General features: G+C 31.7%; 1 protein-coding gene across 2 annotated transcripts; it reads right to left on the bottom strand.

The window, feature by feature from the left end:
* Positions 1–259: 259 nt before the first annotated feature.
* LOC105342305 (probable E3 ubiquitin-protein ligase HECTD2) lies at positions 260–27,908 on the bottom strand. Of its 2 annotated transcripts, XM_066069266.1 has the most exons (20): positions 27,532–27,908; positions 24,135–24,532; positions 22,685–22,787; positions 14,666–14,755; positions 14,484–14,545; positions 13,721–13,744; positions 11,884–11,929; positions 10,018–10,127; positions 9,309–9,457; positions 7,497–7,620; positions 6,982–7,078; positions 5,698–5,938; positions 5,275–5,363; positions 4,496–4,657; positions 3,834–3,908; positions 3,573–3,660; positions 3,272–3,378; positions 2,723–2,838; positions 1,980–2,120; positions 260–1,446 (listed from the first exon to the last, which is right to left on the bottom strand). In XM_066069266.1, the coding sequence occupies exons 1-20, from the start codon at positions 27,739–27,741 to the stop codon at positions 1,326–1,328; spliced, it is 2,553 nt and encodes an 850-aa protein (XP_065925338.1). In that variant the 5' UTR covers positions 27,742–27,908; the 3' UTR covers positions 260–1,325. The 2 variants fall into 2 exon arrangements, with proteins under 2 accessions (XP_065925338.1, XP_065925339.1); XM_066069267.1 differs by lacking the exon at positions 13,721–13,744.
* Between the last annotated feature and the right edge of the window lie 33 nt (positions 27,909–27,941).

The raw sequence follows: 27,941 nt of genomic DNA, 5'->3' as shown, positions 1-27,941 counted from the left end.
TACTTCAGAGCATTCCATTTTTATCAAACAATGTAATGCAAACAAAGAAAATCCTTTAATATTACTCATCTAGAAACAAAATGTTTCATAAATATAAATTCATAGGTAAATGTAGTATCAGCAAACCAATTTTATCTTTTAAAACAACAAATCTGAAAAAATTGATTCAGATAATTTTCATAAAAATTTAAAGTACTATCAGAACTCATTTTTACACGCATTATATTTATATTCAAAACCGGTGTTTTGTTCAATAAGGCAACTACATGCATATATAATACATATAAATGCAGTATATAATGTTCAATCTTTTCACAATTTTCATCAAATGATGGCTTTGATCCTTAAATAAATACATCCTACATTCTTTTATAATTTAATGTTAAAAAAGAGGAAGAAGAAACAGGACACTAATACTTTAATGGCATGGCTATTCATATTGTCAAATTAAATCAATGCCAGCACCAACTAATTTGACAATTTTCTGACCTGCATACATGTACATGTACATGGCTTCAATAACTACAATGTAACAAAAAATTTTTAAAATACATGTACCATATTCTTAAAATATATGAACTCTAAATTAAATAGGAACACAATCCAAATCAAAAAAGGAAAATCAAAATTCCTTTTTTTTGACCCTGTTTTTCATATCTGCATCCATTTACACCCCTTTTTGCCAAAAATAAGCCTTTACAAGTCAAAGTTTATGGAATTTTTCCTGCATCATTGACATTTAAATGCATTACAAAGATATTTAAAATGAGTAACGTTCCTCTTATTCTTATAAAAACTTATGAAGCATCAGAGGAACGTTCCTCTTTACCTAAACTAACATCTCTACATTTCATATGAGGAACATTCCTCTTTTCACTTCAACAGAAATCTTCACAAAGAATCTGAGGAACGTTCCTCTTTTCACTTTTAATTTAGTTAAAAAGCAACAAAACATTAGTTTTGTTTGCTGAATACCATGACTACCGTACAACAAATGTAATCAACCTACAATGGCTGTCAGTTAATGACCTACAAATTCATTAATGACCTTGAACTTTGGTAGTCATTTACTTCATAACCTTGACCTTAATAGACCTCAATTTCTTTTGAGCTCTAAAAGAAAGTATGTCTTAGAAATGAGTTACTTCACTTCATAATTCATTTGACCCTAAATCTCACATTGATTAATTAAACAGTGCATGAATGAAAATCATGATTCATGAACGTATAGAATTATTTTTCCTTCAAAAATGAAAAAAAAGGGAGTACATATCTATTTTAAAAAAAACAACATGACTATTTAATTAAACAAAAGCAGGCTTTGTTCATTCCAACCCAAAGCCCTCCGCATTCTGTACAGCATGGATCAGCTTCACTCTCATTGTTTTCTTGTTTTTGTAAGCGGGTAGGACCAACATATTGAAACAAGTGTGAGACATTGGCAACCTGAAAAATATATAAAGAAAATTAAAATTTTTAAATTTTTTTTTAAACACTTTGCATATCAATCCATTCACAAACATGATGGGCTTTATAACATCAAAGTGTAAGAATAACTATAACAAACAGAGAAAAACTAATGAGTCTGAATACTGTAAATTCCTTATTTTCCACAGGTACTTAATTTAGTGATTCCATCATTTTGGATCAAATCGCGGGAATATAAAATCGGGAACATTGAATTTTTATCCTAATTATTTTAGTTCTTAAACTCCAATAAAAATAAAAGAGGTAGGTAGGTTTTTTCTATAATCTTATCTTCTCTTCTCATCTCATATTTCAGCTGCTGTTTCTTTTCAGCTTTATCAAATACACACTAATATCTTATACATGTATAAACAAATACTCATATAAAGCTTAGCTTCAAATGGGATAGTTAAATCCATCATTACACCCTTAATATCAGCTGAAAAGGAAGATCCCACTGAATATTGCTAGTACTTGTTTTAATGTTAGTTAACGTAGATATTTATACTTACAGATCTGTACCACCAACACGCGAAATCTTAAATGTCATCTCGGACATTCCACCGACAGGAATACGATCACTTCCTGTCGTGAACAGCAGAAGACGTTTCTGTAACTCATTGGGTAATGACAACACGACATCCCAAAAATTCCTACAAAACCATATACAGTGTACAGTGTCATCAAGGACTGATCAAGTAGAAAGTAGTCTTAGGAGTAGTTTATTTGGAGATGTTGGGAATTGTCATTATGCAGTCATTATCTTAAAAGCTGTGCCTGTTCATCAGAGCAGGTGCCTGTGAGCATTTACCAGAATTCCCCTACATTCCTGTGTAAAACAAATGTTTGTGAGTGCACATTCTGGTAAAAAAGCCTTTGATGGACAATTTTGTCAAAGAAATTTTAGCCAGGAATAAAGTTCCAAGACTAACATATGTATTAAATTTTCAACAAATCACAATACATGTATATCAAAACGTCTGCAAAAAGAAATTATTTTGTGGATATTCTAGTAAACTGTAAGAGTAGAAAGTAATTTTTTTAACAATTTTATCTGGAATCAATCTACCGGTAATTAAAATTAGATGATAGATCTGCTCGCTTACTCCCTACACAAATGTTAGTGTATCGAGTAAGCGAGCTGATCTAACATCTAATTTCAATTAGATTGATCTAAAATGAACAATAATGTTTGAAATTGTCACAAAACAAGGGGGATAGCTGCTGTAGGTATTGGCTATGGCGTCAGGCTTACTTTATGACCTGGTCCTGAGGACTGTATCCATCATAATTCGTCACTTTCCTCAACTCATTCATGTCCAGGATCGGGTTTCCACACACCAGCATCTCCACCTCCTGGGGCCTCAGCATCTACAGAGGGAACCAAAAAAAGGCCATACATTACAGATACTGTCAAGTCTAATTGAATCTGAATGATTTCAATGAGAGATGATTGGGGGAAGGGTTTGAAAGAAATCATCATAACTTGACCAACTCACTGACAGCTCTATACTAGGATGGACAGAATAGAAACTTACAATTCTCTGTAGTTAGTCAGTTTCTAAATTGCTAATGTTTAAATGAAAGAAACTTCATTGTATTTTATTAAAAATGTAGCAAAGCTATAGTTCCAAAACGTTTTACAATGATAAAGCTTTAACAGTTACATGTATTAATTATGTATTCCCACGGATGATTATCTCTCTTTATATCTTCATATACACTGATCTTTATCCCCAAGTCAGCAAGATTTTTAAATAGGACATATGTATTATAGTCTTTGTACAGCAGTACAGGGACTTACAATAAGAGCATTGGAGGCACAGACACTGTGAAATCCATGATAGAAGGCCTGGAACTGATGATAAATTGACTTGTTCAGGATCCAGTCCACGTAAAGCTGCACATACTCTGTACAATACAAAACAAAATTAAAGTGAGAATATCATTAAAATTGAATGTACATTTACCATGAGGATAGGTAAAATGCATAAATATGAATATGTTTTAAAAGTTAAATCAGTTTTGATTTACTGTAGAGCAAACACATACCATTAAGAAATGTAAGAAAATATATATGTCCTGATTTGATTAGTAGAATATACCTTTTCTGTTTTCATTTGTAACAGGAATGTTTGATCCATTAGGTTTGAGATCCACAGTTTTCATCACACCAAACTCTGTCACAGACACCTGTGTATTACAATTTCAAATTAACTATAAGTTTCACATGTGCATTCAACAGTAAGTCAAGGGCTTATCTACTTACTGGTTTTCAATTATTTTGTGTCTGCCTGATAAAATATCCCAAAATTATACTGGCTAAAAATTTTCTGTAAAATTTCCTGTACCATTCTGACACTAACCTGAAAACTTAACCCAAAGTCATCTTCAACATCCCCATCATAATCCAAAAGGTTTTGAAGACCGTTTGCTACATCCTGAGAGAGAAAATGAAATCCTTTTAAATCAATATAATCCTGTAGCAATGCTACCTGATCAGTCCAATGAGGGTAGCATTAATATCAAAGACCCTTTCATGGTTAACTGCAGTAAATAAATGCTCTTTTGGAGGGCAAATTGATAAATTTTTCATTTGTAGATATAAACAATTGATGTAAAGTCATATTTTACTGAGCTTTGTCAATTTGACCTGCAAGAGCAATTTATAAACATATCTTCAGCTCAGTTTTATCAAATCCAAACCAACCTTCTTAAACTAATGTGAGCAACGTAATATCAAGATAAAGCAAAGATTTGATTTTTATTGAATATTGTGGAATCATTAGAATTCACGGTGGCTTAATTTTCAAGGTATTCTTGGTAGCCCCTCCACAGTAATTTACATTCTCGATGAAAGAACATTTAGAAAGAGTTATCTCTCTTACTGAAACTTAAAACCAATGCATCCAACAAAATTACATCACCACGAATAAGCAAAAAACCCACAATCCTCGAAAATTGGCCCACACAAATTTAAATGATTCCACAGTAATTAATATTCAAGAGTAAATTAATGCTAACTCACCGGTTGAACAGTTTTGAGGTCATTGATGTTCATCGTTGTCATGCCAACCATGGCTTGTGGGTTGTTGTAAGGCACAACTGCAGGACTGAGAAGTTTCTTGAAACAACACGCAGGGAAGTGAATGTCTAGAATAATACTGTTGTACACCGCTAGGCCCATCAACTGAAGCCCTTGTTAAGGAATGTCCCAAAAGTAGAGCAACCAAACAATGAACTTCTAGATGATCACAAATTCTCCTCCCCTTTCTTTGAGCATTTTTTTTTTAACTTCTGATTCACTGTATAGAGTTTTAAAAATGTGTACAAGATTGTGTATGCCATGAGTAGAATTTCATTGTTAGGGTACATAACTACATATAGCCTAAAAATAACAGAGACCACCCCAGCCTCTTAAATGTACTCTAGCTTATAATACACTGTAACGGTAAATGAATGTGGAGTACTAAATACAATGTAGTATTATACAGCATATCATAGTTTGATCTGTGGAGAAAAAATTCCTTGTAGCTAGGTCATCTTAAATATGTACTGCATGGAGCAGAATTCTTAAAAGGCGGTGAACTAATTACGGTGATGGAGACATGCATCTTGCCAGGGAATGCTAATTTGAAATGTCACAGAGACAGAGTAATGATCGCTTCCTCTAATCGTTTGGATAATAAGACAAGAGACAACAGGCAGGTGTTGACAGTTCTTCTAATGAAGATAAATACTTGCACTTTGTTTAACATATCATGATGAATATTAAGAAGTGATAGATAATTGTACATGGAAGGATACCACCCCGACCAGGTTAAACTCTTGATAGCTCTCGCAATGAGCCGAACTAAACCAGTGGACACCCGCCCTCTTGTCATACGTAAACATTCCTGCAAAATAAATTGAGCATTGACAAAATTTAAATTAATAGATGAATTAGGTTATCATTGGATATGGTTTAATGAGGTGCTTGTACTATAGATCGAATTATCATGTTCCATAAAATTTCTCAGTTTGTGGATTTTGAAGGGTTTCATATTACCTTATCAATTAAGAGTCTTTTATGAATATTGGTTAATAAATTAATCTGAAAAACTCATTAAAAAAAAAGATCTTATTACAAAAACACGCTCTCTTAAGCCTGTTGAGAGTCTTAACTAGAGAAAAAAGATCCTGAAAAGAAAAAAACCACTATGGATTTATGAAATGTGACCTTGAACTAACCATAGTCTGAGTGGAAAATTTGTCTGATCAGAAGAAGGAACCACTCCTTCGTAAGCCCACCCATGTCCAACCCTGGTTCACCAGCAAACGTGACCTTCAACTTCTTCTTGAGGTCATGTTGTTTGCGAGCGATCTCGTTAAGTGAGTCTGAGACGAGATGAGACCGCCTCACAGTAAGGTTCAGGAACAACATCCCAACATCTGGCATCTGCCTTCGTTGTACTTTAGCAACAAGACTTCTCTGTGGAATAAATCACAATCAAGTAAAAAAATACACAATGTGACCCTTTAAACAAAGAAAAGTCTGAATTGCCTGTGATGGATACACAGTTACAGTCTCAAATCACATTTAGGTAATTATGATACCTTAATTAGAATCACAGCACATGGCTTAAAAAAAAAATCTTTTTTTTTTTACCGGTAATATGACTTCCTATACTGTAGTGATATCATACTACTATAGTATATTACATTTACAGTATCTTATATTATAGTATATACTTATTATATAATCCTAAGAAGTTATTATAAAAGAAAAGGATCTAAATCTTACCATACAAAAAAAATATTATAGATGTCAAGTGTCTGTGATGGAAATTGATATATTAATGTTCAAGATATCAAACTATGACTGTATATATATTGTTCTTAATTACCACCTGCCGAGAGATGGTCATTTAAATGAAAGTAAGAAGAAGCAGTGCATTTCTGCAGAGCTATCATGAGCAAGTATTGTTTTCCTATACCTTTATAGAGCTCGATCTTCATTATCAGGAGAGTATTATGCATGTTAATTAAGTATTCAAATTATAAAATGGCCACAACCATCCACCCCTCCTCAAACGTAGAATTAATCAGTAATTATTGGTATTGGTGCTTCTTATGTATTTTCAAAAAACATTTTTAAAAAACCCAGAAATCAGCAAATAAGGAAATTTTTTCTTATCAAATTGCATCATGTATTCAGTGCAGGCCAGGATGACCATGTCGGTGTTTAAATCATTTAACACAACAAAAGTAAGTTTTTTACACTCGTTGGTTATTTTTTGTGTTATATCAGATTTATTCCAAATTTCAATAATGATTTATTCTTCTTTAAAATTTATGGTTATATTTCCAAAATTTGTTTTTACTTCTGTTCGGCTAGCTAAATAGGAAAAGAAAGTGTTCCACTTTATGATCTGCATTTAGCTGTGGTTGAATGTACTTCAATTGCACTATAAGCCTTGTTGAAATGTGACTTAAAATTGTTCCTCTAACCTTTAATAATGCAATGATATTTACCCTGGCCATAATGATCATCTGCTGCTCACTGTCTCGCTGTAATATGTTTCGTTTGGCGTTGATGCTCAGAATAAACGGATACTGACAAAAAGAAAACCTGAAATGAGGGAATCAAAATTATTATTATAAATAGTAGTGTGTATAACCTCTGCAGAAAAGAAGGGGAGAGAGATTTTTACAAAAGAATACTCAATTATGGTAATCATTGTGGTGTTCTAATATTACACTGAAATGAAGAATATGTTCTGACCTCAAAATGTTATCAGTCATTAATATCAACTTCAGGAAAAAAGTTCATAAACTTTACCTGTCTATTTTGAGACACAACAAATATATATTGTTTGATGCTGTTTCTTGTTAACCAAAAAGTTTTGCTTTAATATTGGACCTTATTTGGCCAATATATCGTTATAAAGCATCAAAGAAATCAAATCTAAAATTTGAGAAACATGTCATATCTCCTTTCACTTACTAAATTTTAACCTTAAATAAAAGAAATGTATATGATTAAGTACCCAGCACATGAACTTGGATTCTGCCATGTGTAATACTCAGCCATTAGATCCAGGTGGTCCAGGGTGGGGTTATAGAACTCAGAATATTGCACTATTGTGGGACTAGTCAAATTGTTGGCAGCATCTGAGGAAAAAGAGGTATATCTATCAGGTTTTATTGGTGTTTTCAATAACACTACATATACTATCAACAAACATCTATAATTTAATGTGCCTGGACTTCATAAATGCAAGCCCACTTTTAACCAATCCTCAGCTGCCCCTGAAATTTAATAATATAACCTTAATTGCAAAAATGTCGCTGCGAATCAGTTTATATCTACATGTAGTAAATTGCATGATAAATTTGTCACAAACTTTTTTATTTCATTTCATAACATTTTGTCCTTGTGATGATAACACCTACCATTTTCTATGTAACATGTAAATTATCTAATTTAGAATTAAAGGTTATTTGTGAATTCTGTCAATTGTTGGAATAGTACTTTATTTTTATCTATATATATCTGTAGATACATGTACAACATCTGAGGAGGTATTGGTACAAAAAATATAACTATAAGATAATAGCATGTTTTTTGTACAGCTAATTTCTACATGTAAAACAAAATAACTAACGCCAATAGTCCTCAATCTAGTAAAAAACATATTTATGAAACCAAACCAATTTCACCAATGAAAGCATGTAATTATAGGAGTTTTTTCTCATGGCAGGTGATCTTTGCCATTTAAATACCAAGTAGCTGGTGCTAACAAGCACTCATACAGTCGTAACCATTTCATCGGTCTATGTGATATTGTTCACGTACATGTCCTACCACCTCTTGTATTAATGAAACATGTTGATTTAACATATAAGGAAACAATTTAATAAGACCAAGGACTTAATTCATGAAGTACCGGTAACTATTCAGTTCACATAATTATTAAAAAAAAAGTTAAAATGATGCTTGCTTCAACTGAAAAATTCATCAATAATAAAAAGGCATATGTCCATCGATCAACTGTTGATTTTGAACTGTGAGCCAATGGATGCATGGCTAACAACAAAAAAGTCCTGAACCATACTAGATGGACACAACTGGCCAATTTATTGTCCATGCATGGTCTTGTTAAGATGGCTTTATAATGTCTAACAAATAAAGATTACTTGTGTACTATCATTACTGCAGCAGTTTTAATGTTCAGTTTGTGAACATTTTCTTTTAAATGTTTAAGAGAGAACAAAAAACATCATACTGATCACCTCCATTCAGAATGACAGGCAAGATGCTAATTGATTGTCTCTGAATAAGAGCCACCTCTTCAGGAATAGGTTTTGTTATTGGTGATTATCAGCAAAAGAAATTGGCAGTGTGGTTTTGAATTAAAGCATGCAGGAGAAAAAATCAATTTTCTTAAGGGGATGGAATCACTATGCGCAAAAAAAAAATCAAATCTTGTTTCCAATATAAATCACTGACGCATTTATCGAGTTAGAATAGCTGAGAAATATGCTGGTATTTTGATCAACTCCTATCAAGTTAACATCCTCCTTAATTAATGTGGCTTAAGAATATCAACAATTTACCCATCCTATAAATATTTAAAAGATTTTCTTAACCTGTAATATACTATTATTCAAAAAAGAAAAATTCCACATCTTACATTTTAAATTGAAATTTTTTTTATATCTCTCTATATCTTGATACAGGCCTTTCTTCTCAGAGAGAATGAACAGTCTAAAAATAGCAATGACCATCCATCCCTTTTTAATCATGCTTATTTTAAACCTGCACTCAACAAATTAACGAATTGACAAGCTTGACTCACTGAGAAGAGCAAGGACCTTGGTGGCGCTTGGGATCCACCAGGTACACTTGGCCATTGGGGGTAGATCCTGAGGCTTCGGGGGGAACAGGCGCACAGAGATAAAGTTATGGAGCCTCTTTATGATCCGCTGAAAAACTTGCTTTTTTAACCTATAAAAATGGTTTAGAGAAATTTAAATATGATGAATAAATTTTGACATTACAGTAGAAATCTATGCTATGAATTAATAAACAGTATACATTCACAATTTGTGATAGCCATATGAAAGCTTGCCATGGTGTTTTAAGTTCATGCTACTGAGTGTAAGAAATATACTGCAGATAGTACCAGAATATCTTAATCATGACATTGAAATGACAAGGTTCTCTGGAGAGAGAGAGAGAGAGAGAGAGAGAGAGAGAGAGAGAGAGAGAGAGAGAGAGAGAGAGAGAGAGAGAGAACGAACCACTTAACTTAGGAATTACTTAAAGAAGTGTTTAAAATAGTTTAGACAAGTAACAATAGATTCATGTAGATTTGCAGGTAAATGACTTTACATGTACTATTACTCATATTTTTTCATGACACATGTATTTAACAATTCCTTAAAATAAGCATATACATGCATGTATGAAGTGCAGATAACCACTAGCTGGTTTGATTAAATCCAAATGCATGAAATAAATGTGTGCATACAAAACTCTTATAATTAAACACTATTATGGCATACCCTTTCATCCAATGAACAAGGAAATGGTGGTCTTGATCAGTTAAGGCAGCAATCTGTCTCAGCAGGTGGGCAAAAATAACATAGGTTGTAAAATTTTCAAATTGTGGATTCTGCAAAGAAAAAAATTACCCTAGGCTTGTAAAACAAGATATCTATGAGCCAATGCTCACTAGTGATACCCCTGCTCTGATGTGAATATGCAAAATAAGCAAAGTCGACATTTAACAAAAAGCTGGCATCCGATTGGTACAGAAATATATTCCACAATATGGCATGCCTAAACAAATAGTGTGTTAAAATTTCAAGCATCTGTGATAAATAGCTGCTGAGAAATCTTTGAGGAAAATTTGTTTGAAAATTTTGGTAAAAAAATAAGCAAAGTCATCATTTAACAGGAAGTTGACGTCCGATTGGTACAAAAATATATCCCACGATATAGCATGCCTATACAAATATTGTGTAAAAATTTCAAGCATCTGCAATAAATAGTTGCTGAGATAAATGCGACAGAAATTTTTGTTACGGACGGACAGACACACAAAAGTAAAACAGTATACCCCCTCTCCTTCGGAGCGGGGGTATAATAAAAAATTTAACTTCTCTGATAGCTTGAAATGGTAGAATGAATATATAGTGATATGGTAAACAGATCAATATACAGTTGTCCACAGACAAGAAGAAATTGTTTTAACTAATTGTCTGGAATACTATTTTCTGGTAATTGATATGCTTTCCACCCAAGGGCTATGCACAATTCATTTTATGATTAATAATTCATTTGATATTCTGTTTTACAACAATGTAGAGAATACTGCATAATACACCTGTTTATATATTGATATTTTATTGATTACGCAATTTGTCCATACATTGATCTTATGATAAATGACGAATGTAATTCCACCAGGTTGCATATAATTACTAGTTTGTAGCCACAGCGTTGATCAAGTACTAGTATTTGCAATCAAAATAAATGTGATTCAGAACAATCCAGCAGTTTTTTTTTTAAGGAAGAGAAAACCAAACAAAACAGTTATAGTAAACAGCTGGTTCAATGTCCAGCCAAGGTAGGATATTACATAGGATACTAGTACCAATTAACCCCAATGTCTATATATACACATCCACCAGAGGGATGAATTATTGAACTGACAATTCTACGTGATCCTTAATCCTATTGATTTCTGAGAGGTTCACAAGCACAGCCGAATTGAGTTACGCGTATGTGTCAAAAGAGAAGGACTTTGGCATCAACAGGAGAAAGACAACTTTACACTGCTTATCTTTAGATGAACAAGACCATAAACAGTGATTAACCGACATAAAAAATTATTTAATTTGTAACATTTGTGATATTAGAAGAAAACAAGGATTTAAGGTACCTCACTACACCTAGACTTTTTAAGACACTATGTCACAAGATGGCGATTTAAGTGTTTTGTTAAACTGTTTATATCCTTCGATTGGGTTGTATATCGTCGTAGCTCAGTGGTTAAAGTATTGAGCTTCTGAACCGCAGATCATGAGTTTGAATCCGCCTGTAGCTTTTGTTCATGTTAACTGAATTAAATTTTCGAAAATGCAACTTTTCATCCAAAATTTTGCCTGTTAGACTTAAATACTTCTTATCCGTTATGATATCTATTACAATCAAGTAATTTTCTGCTGATTTGAGAAAATATTTCAAGGTGTAGAGAGCCACCTTAAGAATGCCGTATATAAAATGAAGATGCATCTAACCCATACATCCAATTCTCTAACAATTCATAAATGAAAAAAAAATGTAGGAATATCCGATATGTATGTTTAAATTATACTCTAAATGTACATGAAGCTAATAATCAAGGCTTTTCAAACTATAAATACCTGTAGAAGAACCAAATATGCTCGCAGGTCATCTTTAGTGTGAGGCCTAAAAGAAAATTGACTCATATTATAAGACCTTTGTTCATCATTAAATCTTTGATAAATTCTACTGGTAGTAAAATAATTGAAGGAACCATGTAATATAGAGGTTTAATTTTATAAATTTTTTAGTACTTAACTAAAAATTAAAGCAATTAAAGGCATAACTCTTATAAATTAAAAAATGTTCTCACTATTTTTTTTGGTAAACTTGTCTAGCTACTGTATACAAAAAAAATGTTTGTCCCAGTTTTATCTTCACCTCTTCCACCCTTGTTGTCAGAGGGCGAATTTAAGACTTAGTTAGTTTTAATGTCTCAATTTATCTCTCTTTCCACACAACTGTGTCTGGGCGAATTAAAGACGGGGCGAAACTGTTTGCAAGTGTAGATGGCAATTACACGAGGCGAAAATAACACTGTACACAGTATTACCATACCATGAAAGATCATGCAGGAACAACATCAATACGATGATGGGTGTACGATCAACTATATTCCATTTGCATTAAACCCGTACAATAATTCAAACATGAATAAGTGTATTGGTGTGTTTTTAAAAATTTCAGAAATGTTTCAAATATTGTCAAAACTAAATAAGATTGCTTATCTATATTCTTTAATATTTTAAAATGAAATACAAGTGAAAAGCTGTCAATGTGACAGCAAACCGGGTTTTCTTTTATGTGAACTGTATCCATAATCCATGTCCACCCGTATCCAGTGAAATGGAGTACCCTATATGCAACATTTTGCCAAAAAATGTTCAAAAGCTAGTATTTTTTTCATAAATTATCAGAAATCAAAATTCTAGCAATATGCACACCTCTGGTATATGTACAATTGATCTGCAAAAGAACAACTTCCTATCTTGAGAACTGTAGGAGGAGTTATCCGTACAATGAGGGTACCCTATATGCAATATTTTGCCAAAAAATGACTAAGTTCAAAAGCTAGTATTTTTTCGATAAATTATCGGAAATCAAAATTCTAGCAATATGCACACCTCTGATATATGTTCAATTGATCTGCAAAAGAACAACTTCCTATCTTGAAAACTGTAGGAGGAGTTATCCGTACAATAAGGGTACCCTATAAGCAATATTTTGCTAAAAAATGACTAAGTTCAAAAGCTGGTATTTTTTCGATAAATTATCGGAAATTAAAATCCTAGCAATATGCACACCTCTGATATATGTACAATTGATCTGCAAAAGAACAACTTCCTATCTTGAAAACTGTAGGAGGAGTTATCCGTACAATAAGGGTACCCTATATGCAATATTTTGCTAAAAAATGACTAAGTTCAAAAGCTGGTATTTTTTCGATAAATTATCGGAAATTAAAATCCTAGCAATATGCACACCTCTGATATATGTACAATTGATCTGCAAAAGAACAACTTCCTATCTTGAAAACTGTAGGAGGAGTTATCCGTACAATGAGGGTACCCTTTTGGCAGCCGCCCGCCCGCCCACCATTTTCACCATTTTAATAACCGGATTTTTCCGTTGGAAAACCCAGTTAATAAAAACACTTGTACCATTTTTTTTAACATCTTTTCTTTTTGTATATGCAAATTACGTTTGTATTACAGAGAAATGAACTTAATACTCTGAAAAATTATTATCCTTATAGGAAGTAGAAACATGCCAATGTATTATTCACAGATACATGTATTGAAAATGATTTATTATTTGAATAATTATGATATTGTTTGTGATACAGACTCCTATAAAGAGTGGTGCCTATAAACTTTCAGTACTTCCAAGACTTTGATTTCCATGACCAGTTCTTACCAGTGAATTCTGCTGTCATGATCCCTTGGTAAGCATAAATTAAATAAGAAAACAATAAACAAATGCACACCTGTTGAGTGATAAAAGAATAATGATTCTATTCATGATTTTTCCTGCATATTTTGGGACATTTTTGAACACCAGATTCCTTTGACCATTCAATTCAATTTTTAATTCAATTTCAATTTTTTCTTTGACCACCAAGCCAAGAATATGGTATAATGATATAACCTACTGTGTAAATTATGCAATGAACCTATTTAAGGATATGAAATCATTCTTTAAATATTATGAGGTAATAATTACATTTGGGGCAGGATCAAATCCAATAAATTAGACGTCATTTTACACATACATCACAGTCGTGATGTACATGACTAAAACGAACATGTGTAATTGAGTTAATTATTGAACTACCATATAAAACACTGGGAATTAGAGTTATTTTTGTTTAGGTGAATTACAGTAAACTTATCATTTAATCAAATCCTACAATCTAATTCCCGTTTCTTTCCTTAGGTTTAAAAAAAAAAAACATTAACAGGTACAACTGTACATAAAAAAACATTTCATTTGACTTTGAAAAGTTGCAATTTTAATAATGAATTTATGCAATTTTCAAAAACTAATGTATGTATAAAGCTTTTTCGTGTTTTAATTGTCAAATGTGACATTGTTATTTGTTGTATATATTGTAAAAATAAAATATAAACATGCATTTTTAGGGTCTGCAGGTCAAGTTCAAGGTACAATATAATCCTACCTTTTGTCCTTCAGCAAGCTGTTGATGACCGACTTCAAAACTACCTTCTGTATTTCTTGTGGCTACCATGGAAATAAGGAAAATAAGTCATCATATATTATTAACTTAAAGAATTTATCTTGTGAGAAAGCAGAGTATAGGAATACACATGTAAATACTACATGCTATAAAGGTAAATTTACCAGTTTCAGAAGGATTTCATAGACCATGTGAACTAGCTCAAACTTCAGGCCTGGTTCTTCTACAGTCTTGTATTCTTTGCAAGGGTCTCTCTGTTAAATAAAACTCACATTATCATTGAAATTCTCTCTCTCTCTCTCTCTCTCTCTCTCTCTCTCTCTCTCATTATATATTCTTCACAGCATTGCATAGAGCATTTAATCCAATGATGATCTATGCTTTTGATGAAATGATCTATACAACTATCTAATCTTTTTAAAAAAAAAAGTAATCTTCTGTCCTAATAAATAATTAAATGAAATATTTTGAGAATCTATATTTAAAAAAGACTGCGCATCCATCATCAATACCTATGACAAGGTAATTCAGTAGACCTTCATAGAACTGTGTTCATATTGATCTCTTTGAATTTTATTATCTTACTTAGCTATGATTGCTATAATCTATTATAGAATAATTACACAATGCATTCATATGACATGCAGTTTAGATTACAAAAATTAAGTTGGTATATAGAGTCTCTGGTTATCTGTAATCTAATGAACCTTTTTACCTGAAAACCTACAAAACAATCGGCAATCAATATACATATTTACATTGTATAACAGGAAACCAGCAACAGAAACATAAAGAAAATGGGCGGCTGAAATGTTGATTTATAGATTACAGATCAATTTTACATTATGCAGTTGTTTTTTAGACAGCCCAAAAAAGAGAATAGAACGTCTAAAGCAGAGGATTTGATATTTTTAAGCCATCCACCAAACTATTATCAAATATTTTCTCTAGAGGCAAAATACTTTGGTATCAGTGTTGGGATAATCATCAAAGGCTTTATTCAAACCATAGGCAAAATCTATTGTTTATGGTCTTTAATTCTGCATTGGAAATCAATTGGCTTTTCCCTAATGGAGCAAAAATAACGTTTCATTTTATCAAGGAAGTCTGAGTCAAAACAATGGGGTTCCATTATAAATGTATAAATATGATCCGGGTAGTCAAACTAATGAAGAGAGTCAAATAAAACAGTAATCAAATACTGTTTCAGATTATTCAAACAGCAGACATGTTTTTTAAGGCTGAAGTGCATGTACTTAGAAATTAAATTCTTTTGTAAGTACAATTTTCAGAGAAATTGGGCTGAATAATTTAGAAGTACAATGTAGTTTATATTATGTCACTGGTGGCTAAAGTTCTCAGTCAATCATACAGGAAATAATTCCTTGAAAAATCGAAATTGGAATTTCTTATATATGTGTAGTAATAATCACTACGATTGAAACACAAATCAATGAATTATTAAATAGTAAAACTGTAAATTCTTTTAACAAATTAGATTTTAGGATAACAGCTCTTGAAATCCAAAAAGCCATTACTTCTTTGAAATCTGGCAAAAGCCCTGGCCTAGATAATATCTCAAATGAAATGATAAAAGCATCTCAAATTTTTGTTAATCCCTGTACTCTCAAACTGTTTAATATTGTATTAACATCAGGAATTTATCCAGAGAAATGGCTAGAGGGTTATACTACACCCATCTTCAAATCAGATAATCCTAAGTTACCACAAAACTATAGAGGAATAACTATAAACAATAGCATAGGAAAACTTTTTAATATCATTTTAAATCAAAGACTTCATACATACTTAATAGATAACAAAATAATACATGAAACTCAAATAGGCTTTTCAAAGAAATCCTGAACATCAGACCACTTATTCGTAATAAAATGCTTAGTTGATAAATATATTAATACCGGTAATAAGAAACTATATGCATGTTTTGTAGATTTCCGTAAAGCCTTTGACACAGTTATACATAAAGGCATTAAACTTTTACAGTTAAATATAAATGGTCCTTTCCTAAATATATTGTGTAATATGTACAAACAAAGCAATAATTATGTAAAAGTAGGTAACAAATTAACTCCCCCATATAGACCAGAAATTAGAGTTCGACAGGGAGATGTCATAAGCCCAAACATTTTTAAGATATTTTCAAATGATTTCTCAAAATTGCTTGATGAAGAAAGTATAGGTATAAGATCTGTCAACCTATCTGGAAAGAACATTAATTCACTGCTATATGCTGATGACCTAGTATTATTATCAGATGACCAAAAAGGATTGCAAAACAAACTAGATATACTTGATAAATACTGCAAAGACTGGTGCTTAGAAATTAAAACAAGCAAGACTAAAGTTGTCATTTTCAACAAAAGTGGTCACCTTATTAATGAGAAGATTCACACTTAGAATGTACGTGTTAACAAATATAAATATTTAGGTATAATCACGTCCTCCTGTGGCTCATTTAAAGAAGCAAGATCTGATCTATATAATAAAGCTCTCAAGGCCTCTTTCAAACTTTTTAATTTGGTGAACCCTTACATCACGCATACAAGAGAAAGACAAACATTTATATGATACCTTTAAAACTTGGGAAATGGAAAACTTAATATCAAATTTTGTAAATATCTCTTAGGAGCTGGGGAAAAAAGCACAAATATTGCAATTATCTCTGAATTGGGATGATATCCTCTGTATTTTTCATTGATTCAAAGCATCTTATTATACTGGCATAGATTAGAATTATGTGAAGAATCTTCCCTGCTTCACAATGAAACTATAAATCTTAGTCTATCCAATGTTAACTCTTGGTACAAAAGCGTAGTCTATTTTAGTATGAAAATTAACATTTCACTCTCTCTATGTAAAAAGTACAAAACCACATGTTTTAACAAAAAGTTAAGAAAAATTTAAGAAAACACTTTTTAAATTACTGGACATTAAAACGTGAAGATGGCTTAAACTTTGGAAAACTTGATACATTGTACTTATTTTTTGTATAAAGAAAATTTTACAATGGATTCATATATGTTTATCCAATTTCATAAAATAAGAAAAACACTTTGTAGATTCAGAATAAGTGCACATCGACTTACAAGTTGAAAGAGGTAGGTATGAATTGCAAAAAATAAGAGTAGTCAAAGAATTCCTTTAGAAAGAAACAAAAGGACATGTTTATTATGCAACCAAAATTGTGTAGAAGATGAATGTCACTTTCTTACTGAATGTCCATTATATAAAGAAGAAAGAAATTCGTTTTTCCATTATGTCTCAATACTCAACAAAAACTTTATACTTTTAACAAAAAAAGACAAATTTATCTAGTTAATGTCCAATGAAGACAAAACAATACCGTAACTTACAAAGTTAAGTGAATTTCTGATCAATGCTTTCCAAAAAAGACAGAATACTTTGTGATCTAAATAACCGTTGAAATACTTATACAAATCATGATACTATCTTTATATTTGTGTAAACTACTTTTATGACTACATATTATATGCACATTGTTAATATGTTTTGATCGACATACTGATGTACACTTGCCCGGCTGTTACAAGTTCATGTATGTGTATGTACTAGAATCTTTCTTTTAGGCATTTCTATCTAAGATCTGTTATCTTGTATGCCCTCTGGGCCCAAAATTGGAAATAAACTATTATTAGTCCCCTACCGGTTTCACCGGAGGGGACTATAGCTTTCCTCTGCGTCCGTCAGTCCGTCCGTCCATCTGTCCGTCAGTCCGTCTGTCTGTCCCACTTCAGTTTTCCACACTTTTTTTCTTTATGCATTTGAGGAATAATATGAAACTTGCTGAACAGCTTCAAAATGTCAAACTACAGATCAAGTTTACACTTTTGTAGCGTCTGATTGACATATTTTCGAGAAAATTAATTTTTTATATTCCAATTTTTTAATGTTCGGGTTCGTTATCGGGTTCGGTGTGTAACTGAATAAACGAGGTCAGTATGTAGTCAGTATACTGTGCGTTACTTGTACCATTCCTTTTCCTGTACCATTCCTTTTATCATTTCTAACAAACAAATGAATTCTATAAAATAGTGTCAAGCATTGTGTTGTAAATTTAATCATGTTAATCGGCAGGTTTTTTTTGTATTATTATTACAATCGGGTTCGTTGTTGGGTTGGGCTGTTTAACTGTTTGGTTTGATTCGGGGTACAGAAGATGGTAAGAAATGATATTGTGCATAACAGTGCATTGTTTTCACAAATTTTTACCAGCGAATACAGAATAGACTTGACGAAATTACAAAAGATGAAATAAAGAGTATTATTTTACCTATTTCCTATTTAATTTCTATATCAACTATATAGTTTTAATTTCCTCTGTTCTTTTATCTCTGATTAAAGCATGACATCTCGTTTACAATAGCTCTGAAATAGTTGTGTGCTTGGAAGCTTTCATAGAATAATACAAACCGGTAGGGGACGTGTATTGCTTATGCAATACTCTCAGAATGCTTGTTATTATTAGTATTTATGCACACCTAAAATTATGACCAACCATTAACTATGAGCTTTCTTGAAATACCATTGAGCTGAGCTAAAGAGGAGTTACTCATGACAAAAAAAACCAGGACTGACAGACTTATGAAACGACAGAAAAGTCATATACTGTAGAAGCAGAAATATTCGTTTAGGATTTAATTTTGTTATTTTCATTGGCAGTTTAAATCAACAAAATTAAATCCATGATGAAATTTTAACCCAAGTATCAATAGTTACAGAGTTGATACAAAAAGGAATTATGATATGACAAAATTAAATGCCAACGAAATTATTCAATTTAAAAACAACAAAATTTTAACCCAACAAAAATATGTGCTTCTACAGTATATATAAGTATACACAGATCAGTTACCTGTAAATCCTAATTATTGCTACCAGAAATTGGTGAACTGATGAATGACTATCTTTAAACTTGTTAAAATATACGAGGGTTGTTCGGAAATTATTGAGACATTTACTCTTATTTCCTTGGGGAAAAGGATAAATCCTTAAAATTTCACAAAAACGTACACCGGGATAGAGTTTATCAATGTAAAAAATTTATTGTCCATAGCATGATTGGATCATTCCTGGTAAGCTGACCAAATTGCCATCGCCCAGTGACCGGCGCAACCGCAAACTTATCGCAACGTCATTTTGACGCTTCTTATTGATCCTATGTTTTAAAAATCTAACAAACGAAGGGAAATTAGAATTAATTCTTCATTTCTCATCTTTTGTTTACATTTCAAGATGTCAACATTCGCATATTCCCTCCATTCTTGATTTTGTGAAAAAAAATCGGGTCATTTCTAACTGAAAGTCAAATTACTGTGAAATGTCTCCCACAGTGATTCTGTGTACATATTTTAGAACTGTTTACATCAGTTAGTGTGTAAAAAGTACTTGATATTTAGTCACTTTGTCTGAATTCTAGCTAAACAATTAGTGAAAAAAAGACGATAAACTGAAGTTCTTTATCCCTTGCCATCGTATAGTTTTTGTTAAAGCAGTTGGGTGGTATTAAAAGGTCTTTTTCCGAAATTTCCATCAATTTGATGTATATTCACTGCGCCGCCTTGACGTCAAATTTTTATATACTGTCGTTTTTAAATTCCTATTGCTTGGTAAATATATCTGTGCCATATCCGTATTTCAACTCAAACACTCGTGAAATTTGATCAAAAGTTAGTCACAATAAATAGCAAAATGAACATATATAATCTGATTTCTTTTAGTATAAGCTGTAAGTTTGCGGACACTTAGATAGACGATGTTTTAGTTTTCTTATTCTCCGAGTTTATGCTTGCGCCGGGTTCCCCGACCACCGATTTGTTAACCTACCGTTGTAAACAAAATATTAAACATTTTTTAAATATTACTTTCTTTAATTATTTGTTAAGGTTTCTTCAATGTTCATGCCAACTTTCACCATAATTCGTCACTTAGAAATGGAAATATCCGTGTTGTCTCAATAATTTCCGAACAACCCTCGTAAAAGTATTTATCAGATGAATGTGTTTTAATATTAACATCTTTTGTTAATGCAAAAAAAAAAGTTATAACAAAGAGACCTAGTAAATGTCAATTACCCTTGCAATTTCTATTATCAAATCTCTAAATGCCCCAAAGGCTCTTAATAGGATAAAAAAAATATGTAACTTCATATAAATTTAAAATTTTTTCCTCCAAAGAAGATAATTACAAAGTAATTGAGTCAATCATGTCAACCAGTGCTGAAATGGACCTTTACGTACGAAACATGTTTAGAAATCTATACTTTATTAAAGAAGAATCTACTACTCATTTTATTTGGCTTGCTGACTTATAATCAATTCCACTATTTACATGCACTTGATTCTCCTTCAGGTGTTATTGGGTCATTCTTCTAGGATCAATCCCATAATTAAGTTTGTGAGTTTATTGGAATGTTACACTGAACAACTGACACAGAGGTGCATGATATTGTAACAGCCTCTCAGCCACACGATGGATGTGGATACTGAATATAATATGCTAATTTAGCTGATCTGTCTTTAAATAAGAAAATTACTATTCAACATGGAATATATAATATTTATAAAAATACACTTTGTGACATCTTATATCAGTTTACTCTAAATATCTGTTTCTATATACCTAGCTAGCATGCCCCTTCTGTCAGTCTGTCTGTCAGCATTAAACCTCTCTCTCTCTCTCAACAGAATTTTAATCACAGTGATTACAGACAGGTAGAAGGTACACCATTTTGTAATGAGCTGTTCACTTATGTGTTCATTGATTTCTCACAGAAAGAACACATGATTGTATCGATCATTTTTAAAGAAGGAACATACAATATAGTGATTAAGTTGATTGATTGATTAAAGATCCAATCAGTTCAGGTGGTAGAGGTCTAGAGGATATTATTTTGGTGGAACACAAACAATAACAATTGATTTAGACTTTCTGTGTTTATCACAGCCAGTCCATGTCACAGTATTATTACTCATTTGAGGCTGCGTGCTAACAACTCTTTCCTGTTATTCTTAGTTCCTAATTGGATATGATTTATTATTGCTATTTTTAAAGTCAATACAATGATTTTACCATATACCTAAGAAGGCTCCAACAGGGAGCTAAGTTATTATATATTTACATTCAATCGACATTGTAGATTTCCCATTATCTTTGCATTGGAGATTTCCTTTAGACTTACACTTATTGGCCTTTTCATGGCGCATGAGCACAAATATAAAAGTCATCACACGTTATGAATATATAGTTATCATTTAAGATGAAATGAAATGTTTTATTACTTACACAACCAATTTGACATGTACTTATGAAAAATAATTTTGAAATCATATCTATTCGTTAATAAAAAAAATAGTTTCTGGCACTATATTTTTAGTCCCGGAAGCAGCTAAATAATATGTTAATATAGCTGTTCCCTGACAAAAAGTGTATATAATGGCTATAAAGCAATTCTACACAAATATATAAATTCATAAGGAATAAGGATATCGAATCATTCTTTGGGTATTATGAGGTGACAATTTCGGTCGGGGCACGATCAAATCCAATAAAGCCCGAAGGGCTTTATGATAGATTTGATCTATCTATTAACTCTAAAGAATACATACAACTACAAAAAATATCTAAATTGCTCATACCATTTAAAATCTGGCTATTTTCTAGGTATTTATAAATAAGTTTCCTTGAAAAAAAAGCTTTAGCGTACATTATTTCATATTTATCAATTATTTTCAAGAACTAAGTCTTGTCAGCGGCGATGATTTGTGCTTTGGTCCTGTTTCACTTTCGGTTTGTCAGAGTAACTGCATAGGAGAGTTGATTAAAATCAACTCCCAATTAACAAATTTACAAAAGCTATCACCACAGCTATTACTAAGTTATTTTTAAATGCGCTACATGTAGTTGTGGTCTGGCTAATAAATGGTGAATATTCATTTTAAAAAACTGAGATACTGTAGTCTGAAGGTACCTCTTGTACCATATTTTACACCAGGTTTTGAGAGAATAAATGAATTGAATGAATGAATTGAAGGTTGTCATTTATCAGAACAACAAGTAATTATTGGAAGATGTATCTGATGAACCTCAAAGAAAGTCGTGAAAATACTACAGTTAGTTTAAATACATGGACAATTAGTTCTCACCTTGAAAATGGCATTGATTTCCAAAAAGGATTCAAAAGTTGTGGCATAGAAATCTTGAACAACTTTCCAGTTTTTAGACTCCTTAGCAAGAAGAACATCTTCTCTTTAAAACAAACAAAACATAATTAGTGCTTAAAAAATGAACAATATTACCTCAAGCATATAATCCATTAACAAGTGAAAAGCTGTCAATGTGACAGCAAACCGGGTTTTCTTGGTTATCCAGTGAAATGGAGTACCCTATATGCAATATTTTGCCAAAAAATGACTAAGTTCAAAAGCTGGTATTTTTTTCATGAATTATCGGAAATCAAAATCCTAGCAATATGCATACCTCTGATATATGTACAATTGATCTGCAAAAGAACAACTTCCTATCTTGAAAACTGCAGGAGGATTTATCCGTACAATGAGGGTACCATATATGCAATATTTTGCCAAAAAATGATTAAGTTCAAAAGCTAGTATTTTTTTCATAAATTATCGGAAATCAAAATCCTAGCAGTATGCATACCTCTGATATATGTACAATTAATCTGCGGAAGAACTACTTCCTATCTTGAAAACTATAGGAGGAGTTATCCGTACAATGAGGGTACCCCTTTGGCAGCCGCCCGCCATTTTCACCATTTTAATAACCGGATTTTTCCTTTTGAAAACCCGGTTAAAAATCACTATTTTAGATTTCCTTGTAATTCATATAGTTATATTCGATTCACATGCATAACCCATTTGTAATGTTATATGAAATCAATACATATTATATGAATGCAGGGAAAAACAAGCATTTTGCTGGTATTGCAATAGTCCTGCACCCACAATTTTAAAACAATTGTCATTTTTGAAAGGATGAACATGATTACGGTAGTTATAAAAAAAAAAAAAACGAGTTATTTGAAATTAACAATAAGAGCCTGATGATCATGGAATATGTTCATTATTGTAATATATTGGTTTTAATATCGGGAGTTCATGATCAAAGAATTTTTTGTACATGAAGACATCACAAAAACGATAGCTGTCAGCCTAAATTCATTAAAAAAGGACATGTCAATAAGATATTCAATGCACATGAAATAAAAACCGATGTGAAATGTACAGACATTCATGACAGACAATCATGACGTTTTGAAAATTAAAGTAAAATATAGATTCTTGATCAAGTTTTTAGATATGAATATATTACATGTGTATAAAATTAATTAAAAAGAAAATTTTTTAAAGAAAAAAAAGGTTTTAAAAATATATTGGATGTTTCTTTTTATGAACAAAAATCCCTGTCACTTCGAACTGTCAAATGAAATACGCCAAGAAAAAACTTTAAAAATATCAAGAGGTTAGAACACGTACGGAGATAGTGATTGGGACTTTTGTCTCATTTCAACATATCCATGGCATTCAAGATATCAATGTAAGAGTTATCCAGGCTCAACTGTATATCTGTACTTACTTAAGCTGCTCGGCAGTCTTGGTCCGTACAGGGTATACAAGTTTGTTGTTATTGGCACTGGCAGAGATTTGACTTATACTAGAGTCAGCTTGTTGAGCCCATGTATTGACCCTCGTGTTATCTCCTTTGGTGGCTGTCGGTTTATCCTTCTCCGATGGTCTGGGACTGTGGGGGCCGTTCACATTATAAGATGGCGTTCTTTTTCCGCTCGGGGTCTGGGAGTGATTGATGGGGGGTAACTCTGTGTTCGGGGTTTTTGTGCTGGGCTCTGACAGGTTACTTGAGGCTTGTGAATTTGAGCGTGACTGAGGTCCAGCAGGCTTTGTTTTGCGGTTTGGACCCAAGTTTTGAAAAAAATTGGCAATGGAGCTCAGGGTTCCTCCTGATTTATCTTTATCCTAAAATTTTGGAACATTAATACAAATTAGTTTTTAAAATTTCTCATTTATGTTTTCTTTTATTTATTCAAGAAGCACAATAGGAAAAAGCATGATCGACCCCATGTCTTTAAAAAATTTGGGTTTCCTTGTAATAAATGAAAGTGCTATAATCATTGTTATATTAACTGTAAACAACTTTCAGTCTTTCATTGCAGCATTATCTAAGCCATTACATATGAAACACATAGTGTGACAAAGCTTAGATATTTATAAAATTTATTATATGCAATCTGACTCAATATGCAATGCACAGAGTACAAATTTTAGCAAAATTTTACAGTTTTTACTAGTTTGACTTAGGTGCTTCTCTGGAGTTTTAAATCACTATGGCTTTGTCAACCATATACATGCACCAACTTCTCTTTTAAATTAGTCATATTTTGATCTTTGATAAGACTTTAAAACGAACAAAGAACATTTGAATTTGAACAAAGAACATTTGAATTAAAGGATGAAGTTTACATCAACTAGCTTGCATTGAAAAAAAAACTAATTGCCATTTAGATAACCAATTTTCCTTACCCACATAAATTTTCACTTGTATCTAATGAGTGGGCAAGTGTTAAGTTTATAATTTCGATCTTTAAAGGATTACAAAACCATTTTCATATTACACATATTTATATTTTTTTTTTTTTTTTTTTTTTTATAATTTATTTATTTTTTTTTCATTTTCACAATCATATATGATTTCATAAAGAAGGTAATATATATAAGAATTTTTTGGCATTCTCACTTTCACACTCTTTCTCTCTCTTACATACTACATTCTCTTCAGAGCAAACATAATGGATATATATATATATATATATATATATATATATATATATATATATATATATATATATATATATATATATATATATATATATATATATATATATATATATATATATATACACACACGCATATACACACACAAATATAAATAGAACAGTTGTTTACCATGTTTAAAATTATATCTCAAATATGTTTTTCCAATTTACCCAGAGTTTATTAAACTTTGTAATCTCACATGATTTGATAGCTATATATTTTTCAACTTTATATTTCAATGACAGATGATGTAACATTCCAACAATGTCAGGTTTTTTGTCCTGTTTTGAACAATTAAAAATGTATTGCTTGGAGTACAGAATTATAAAATTAACTACTTTGTTGTAACCGCTGAATGGAAGTTCACCAAATAGTACATTTTTAACATTAAAGCCAACTCTATTTGAAGTTTTTCTATAAATATACATACTAAGATTATTCCATATAGGAAGTATTTCTGAACTTGTCATAAATACCTGATGAATTGTTTCCACATTTTCCTTACAAAAAGCACATACATCATATGAAATAACATTAATCTTTTTCAAATAATAGTTTGTTGGAAGAATTCTGTGAAGAATTCTGTATTGTAACCACACATATTTATATTACAGCATCCAAAAATAGCAAGAGTTTTAATTCTAATAAAAGTATTTATATCGATATAACATGTAGTTTTTACCATATATTATCATGTCTCAATATCATTAATCTTAGTCTAACCATACTCGCATTGAAACTTATAATATTGAGAATATGTTGCAAGTAACAGATGAAAACCTTTGCATGATTCCTTAACATTATAGTGCAATGAATACATAATTCATTGTGTATTCTCCTCAGCTTCATACAAATGCTAAATTAAGTAGTAATAGTATTGATTTAGGGTGCATGCATCTATCGGAGTAGCCGAGGGGGGCTATTGTACCTCATATACTTGTAACCATGTCATTCTTGACCTAGCTTTATTATCATCCAGCGAAGATTGACTTTACAATAAGTTTTCACACTTCTGCTTAAATATGCAAGATATACCACTTAATATACACTGTATTTAAAAACTAACACTTCATTGATATGTCAAAATGGGTTCCAATTTTGCATGGTACCAATCTTAACTTAGTAAACTACAAAAGCCAGATTTGCAGATAAATTGGAGTTTAAACATGCATGTATAAATATGAGACAGAGTTTTCCATTACTTAATTGTGATGGTATACATGCAGCCATGATCTTATACCTCATTTTCATTTCATTATAACTATCTCGTTTTGAGTTTTCTTGACTTAACAGAAAATAAACAAATTGTTGAATAAATTCTATATACCAGTGCCACCTTCAGTTAACAAATCATAGAAAAGTGTATACTGTTGTTGAACATATCATATATATTGATTTTGATAAATACCTCAGTGATCAAACAATATTCAATCACTAGAATGAAAAATTTCAAGATAGGCCCTAGCTCCTCTATCTTGTAAAGTTGAGGACTGTGACTAAAAATGAATAGCCTTTGGATATTTTGCATTGCAAACGACATAAAAGTACCCAAAAGATAACATTGAAAAATTGTGGGATGTCTTCCGAGAACTTTAGAATAAAAAAGCCTTCGGATTTTCCTATTATACTTCTAATCACTGTACTTCTTGTCAAAATCATTCTCAAGGAATAAATAGATTACATGCCAATGAAAAATTTATTTATCTTGGATTCCGAATGAAGAAAGATGCAAACATTTCCCATTTTGAATCTCTGTACGATGTTTGCTTTTACGTTCTGTGAAATTTTCTGGGTAAAAACAGTTGATGTATCAATTAAGAATCTACGATTTTTTCCCTTTCATCAATTTGAGTTGTACGTACTTCATTGACAAGTATGTTTTTAATTAAAAATTATCAGAAAGTTGTGGAAGCAATAACTTGGGACAAACAATAAGAAAATAACATTTTATCCACTTAAGTCTTAAAATTATAAAATTTATCACTTTCCAACGGTATTTAAAAATGAATAAAAAAAAAAAGAAAATTGCTTAAGAAATGAAATGTCCTTATCAGGCTCATGCTTCTGTGGTACATACATGATATTCATTGCAAAATGTGTACCTGTACTATACCTGTATAATCCAAATTAAGAAACATTACCTCATCTCTGTCCTTGATTTCATTTGGTGACTGCTTCTCTCTGTTCACTCTTCGAATTTGTCGAAGTTCATCCACAGCCGAGTCTCGATCATAAAAATTTCCACATTTTGGACAAATAATTCTCTTATTCCCTCTGTTTTGTGACACAGAATGATCGCATGTTGGACAAGTGATCAAATTGCTGGATTCCATACAATCCGTTGCCGCCATAGGAAAAACATAAGCTTCAAATAATCACTATCGATGTTGACATTTTGTTCTACTTATTGCCTGAATCAACACCTGTATACCTATTGATTTGATGGTTGAGTGTGAACTGATCATCTGCAGTGCCGTTGGTTTACGTTGGAGACTATCATTCCGAATGGATTTCGACAAAACGAAAGTATAAAGGATGATCTTATTAAATT

The sequence above is a fragment of the Magallana gigas genome, chromosome 8 (assembly GCF_963853765.1).
Source record: "Magallana gigas chromosome 8, xbMagGiga1.1, whole genome shotgun sequence".
Taxonomy (NCBI): Eukaryota; Metazoa; Mollusca; class Bivalvia; order Ostreida; family Ostreidae; genus Magallana; species Magallana gigas.
Note: the sequence above shows the minus strand (reverse complement) of the source record. Positions and strands in the feature narration are given on the sequence as shown.

Excerpts from the sequence above, each read along its gene's own strand:
- LOC105342305 (XM_066069266.1), bottom strand. The coding sequence starts at position 27,741 with ATGGCGGCAACGGATTGTATGGAATCCAGCAATTTGATCACTTGTCCA. Across the intron at positions 24,533-27,531 it reads AAATCAAGGACAGAGATGAG|GATAAAGATAAATCAGGAGG; the intron begins GTAATGTTTCTT and ends CCAAAATTTTAG. Across the intron at positions 13,745-14,483 it reads AGCTTGCTGAAGGACAAAAG|GGATCATGACAGCAGAATTC; the intron begins GTAGGATTATAT and ends ATGCTTACCAAG.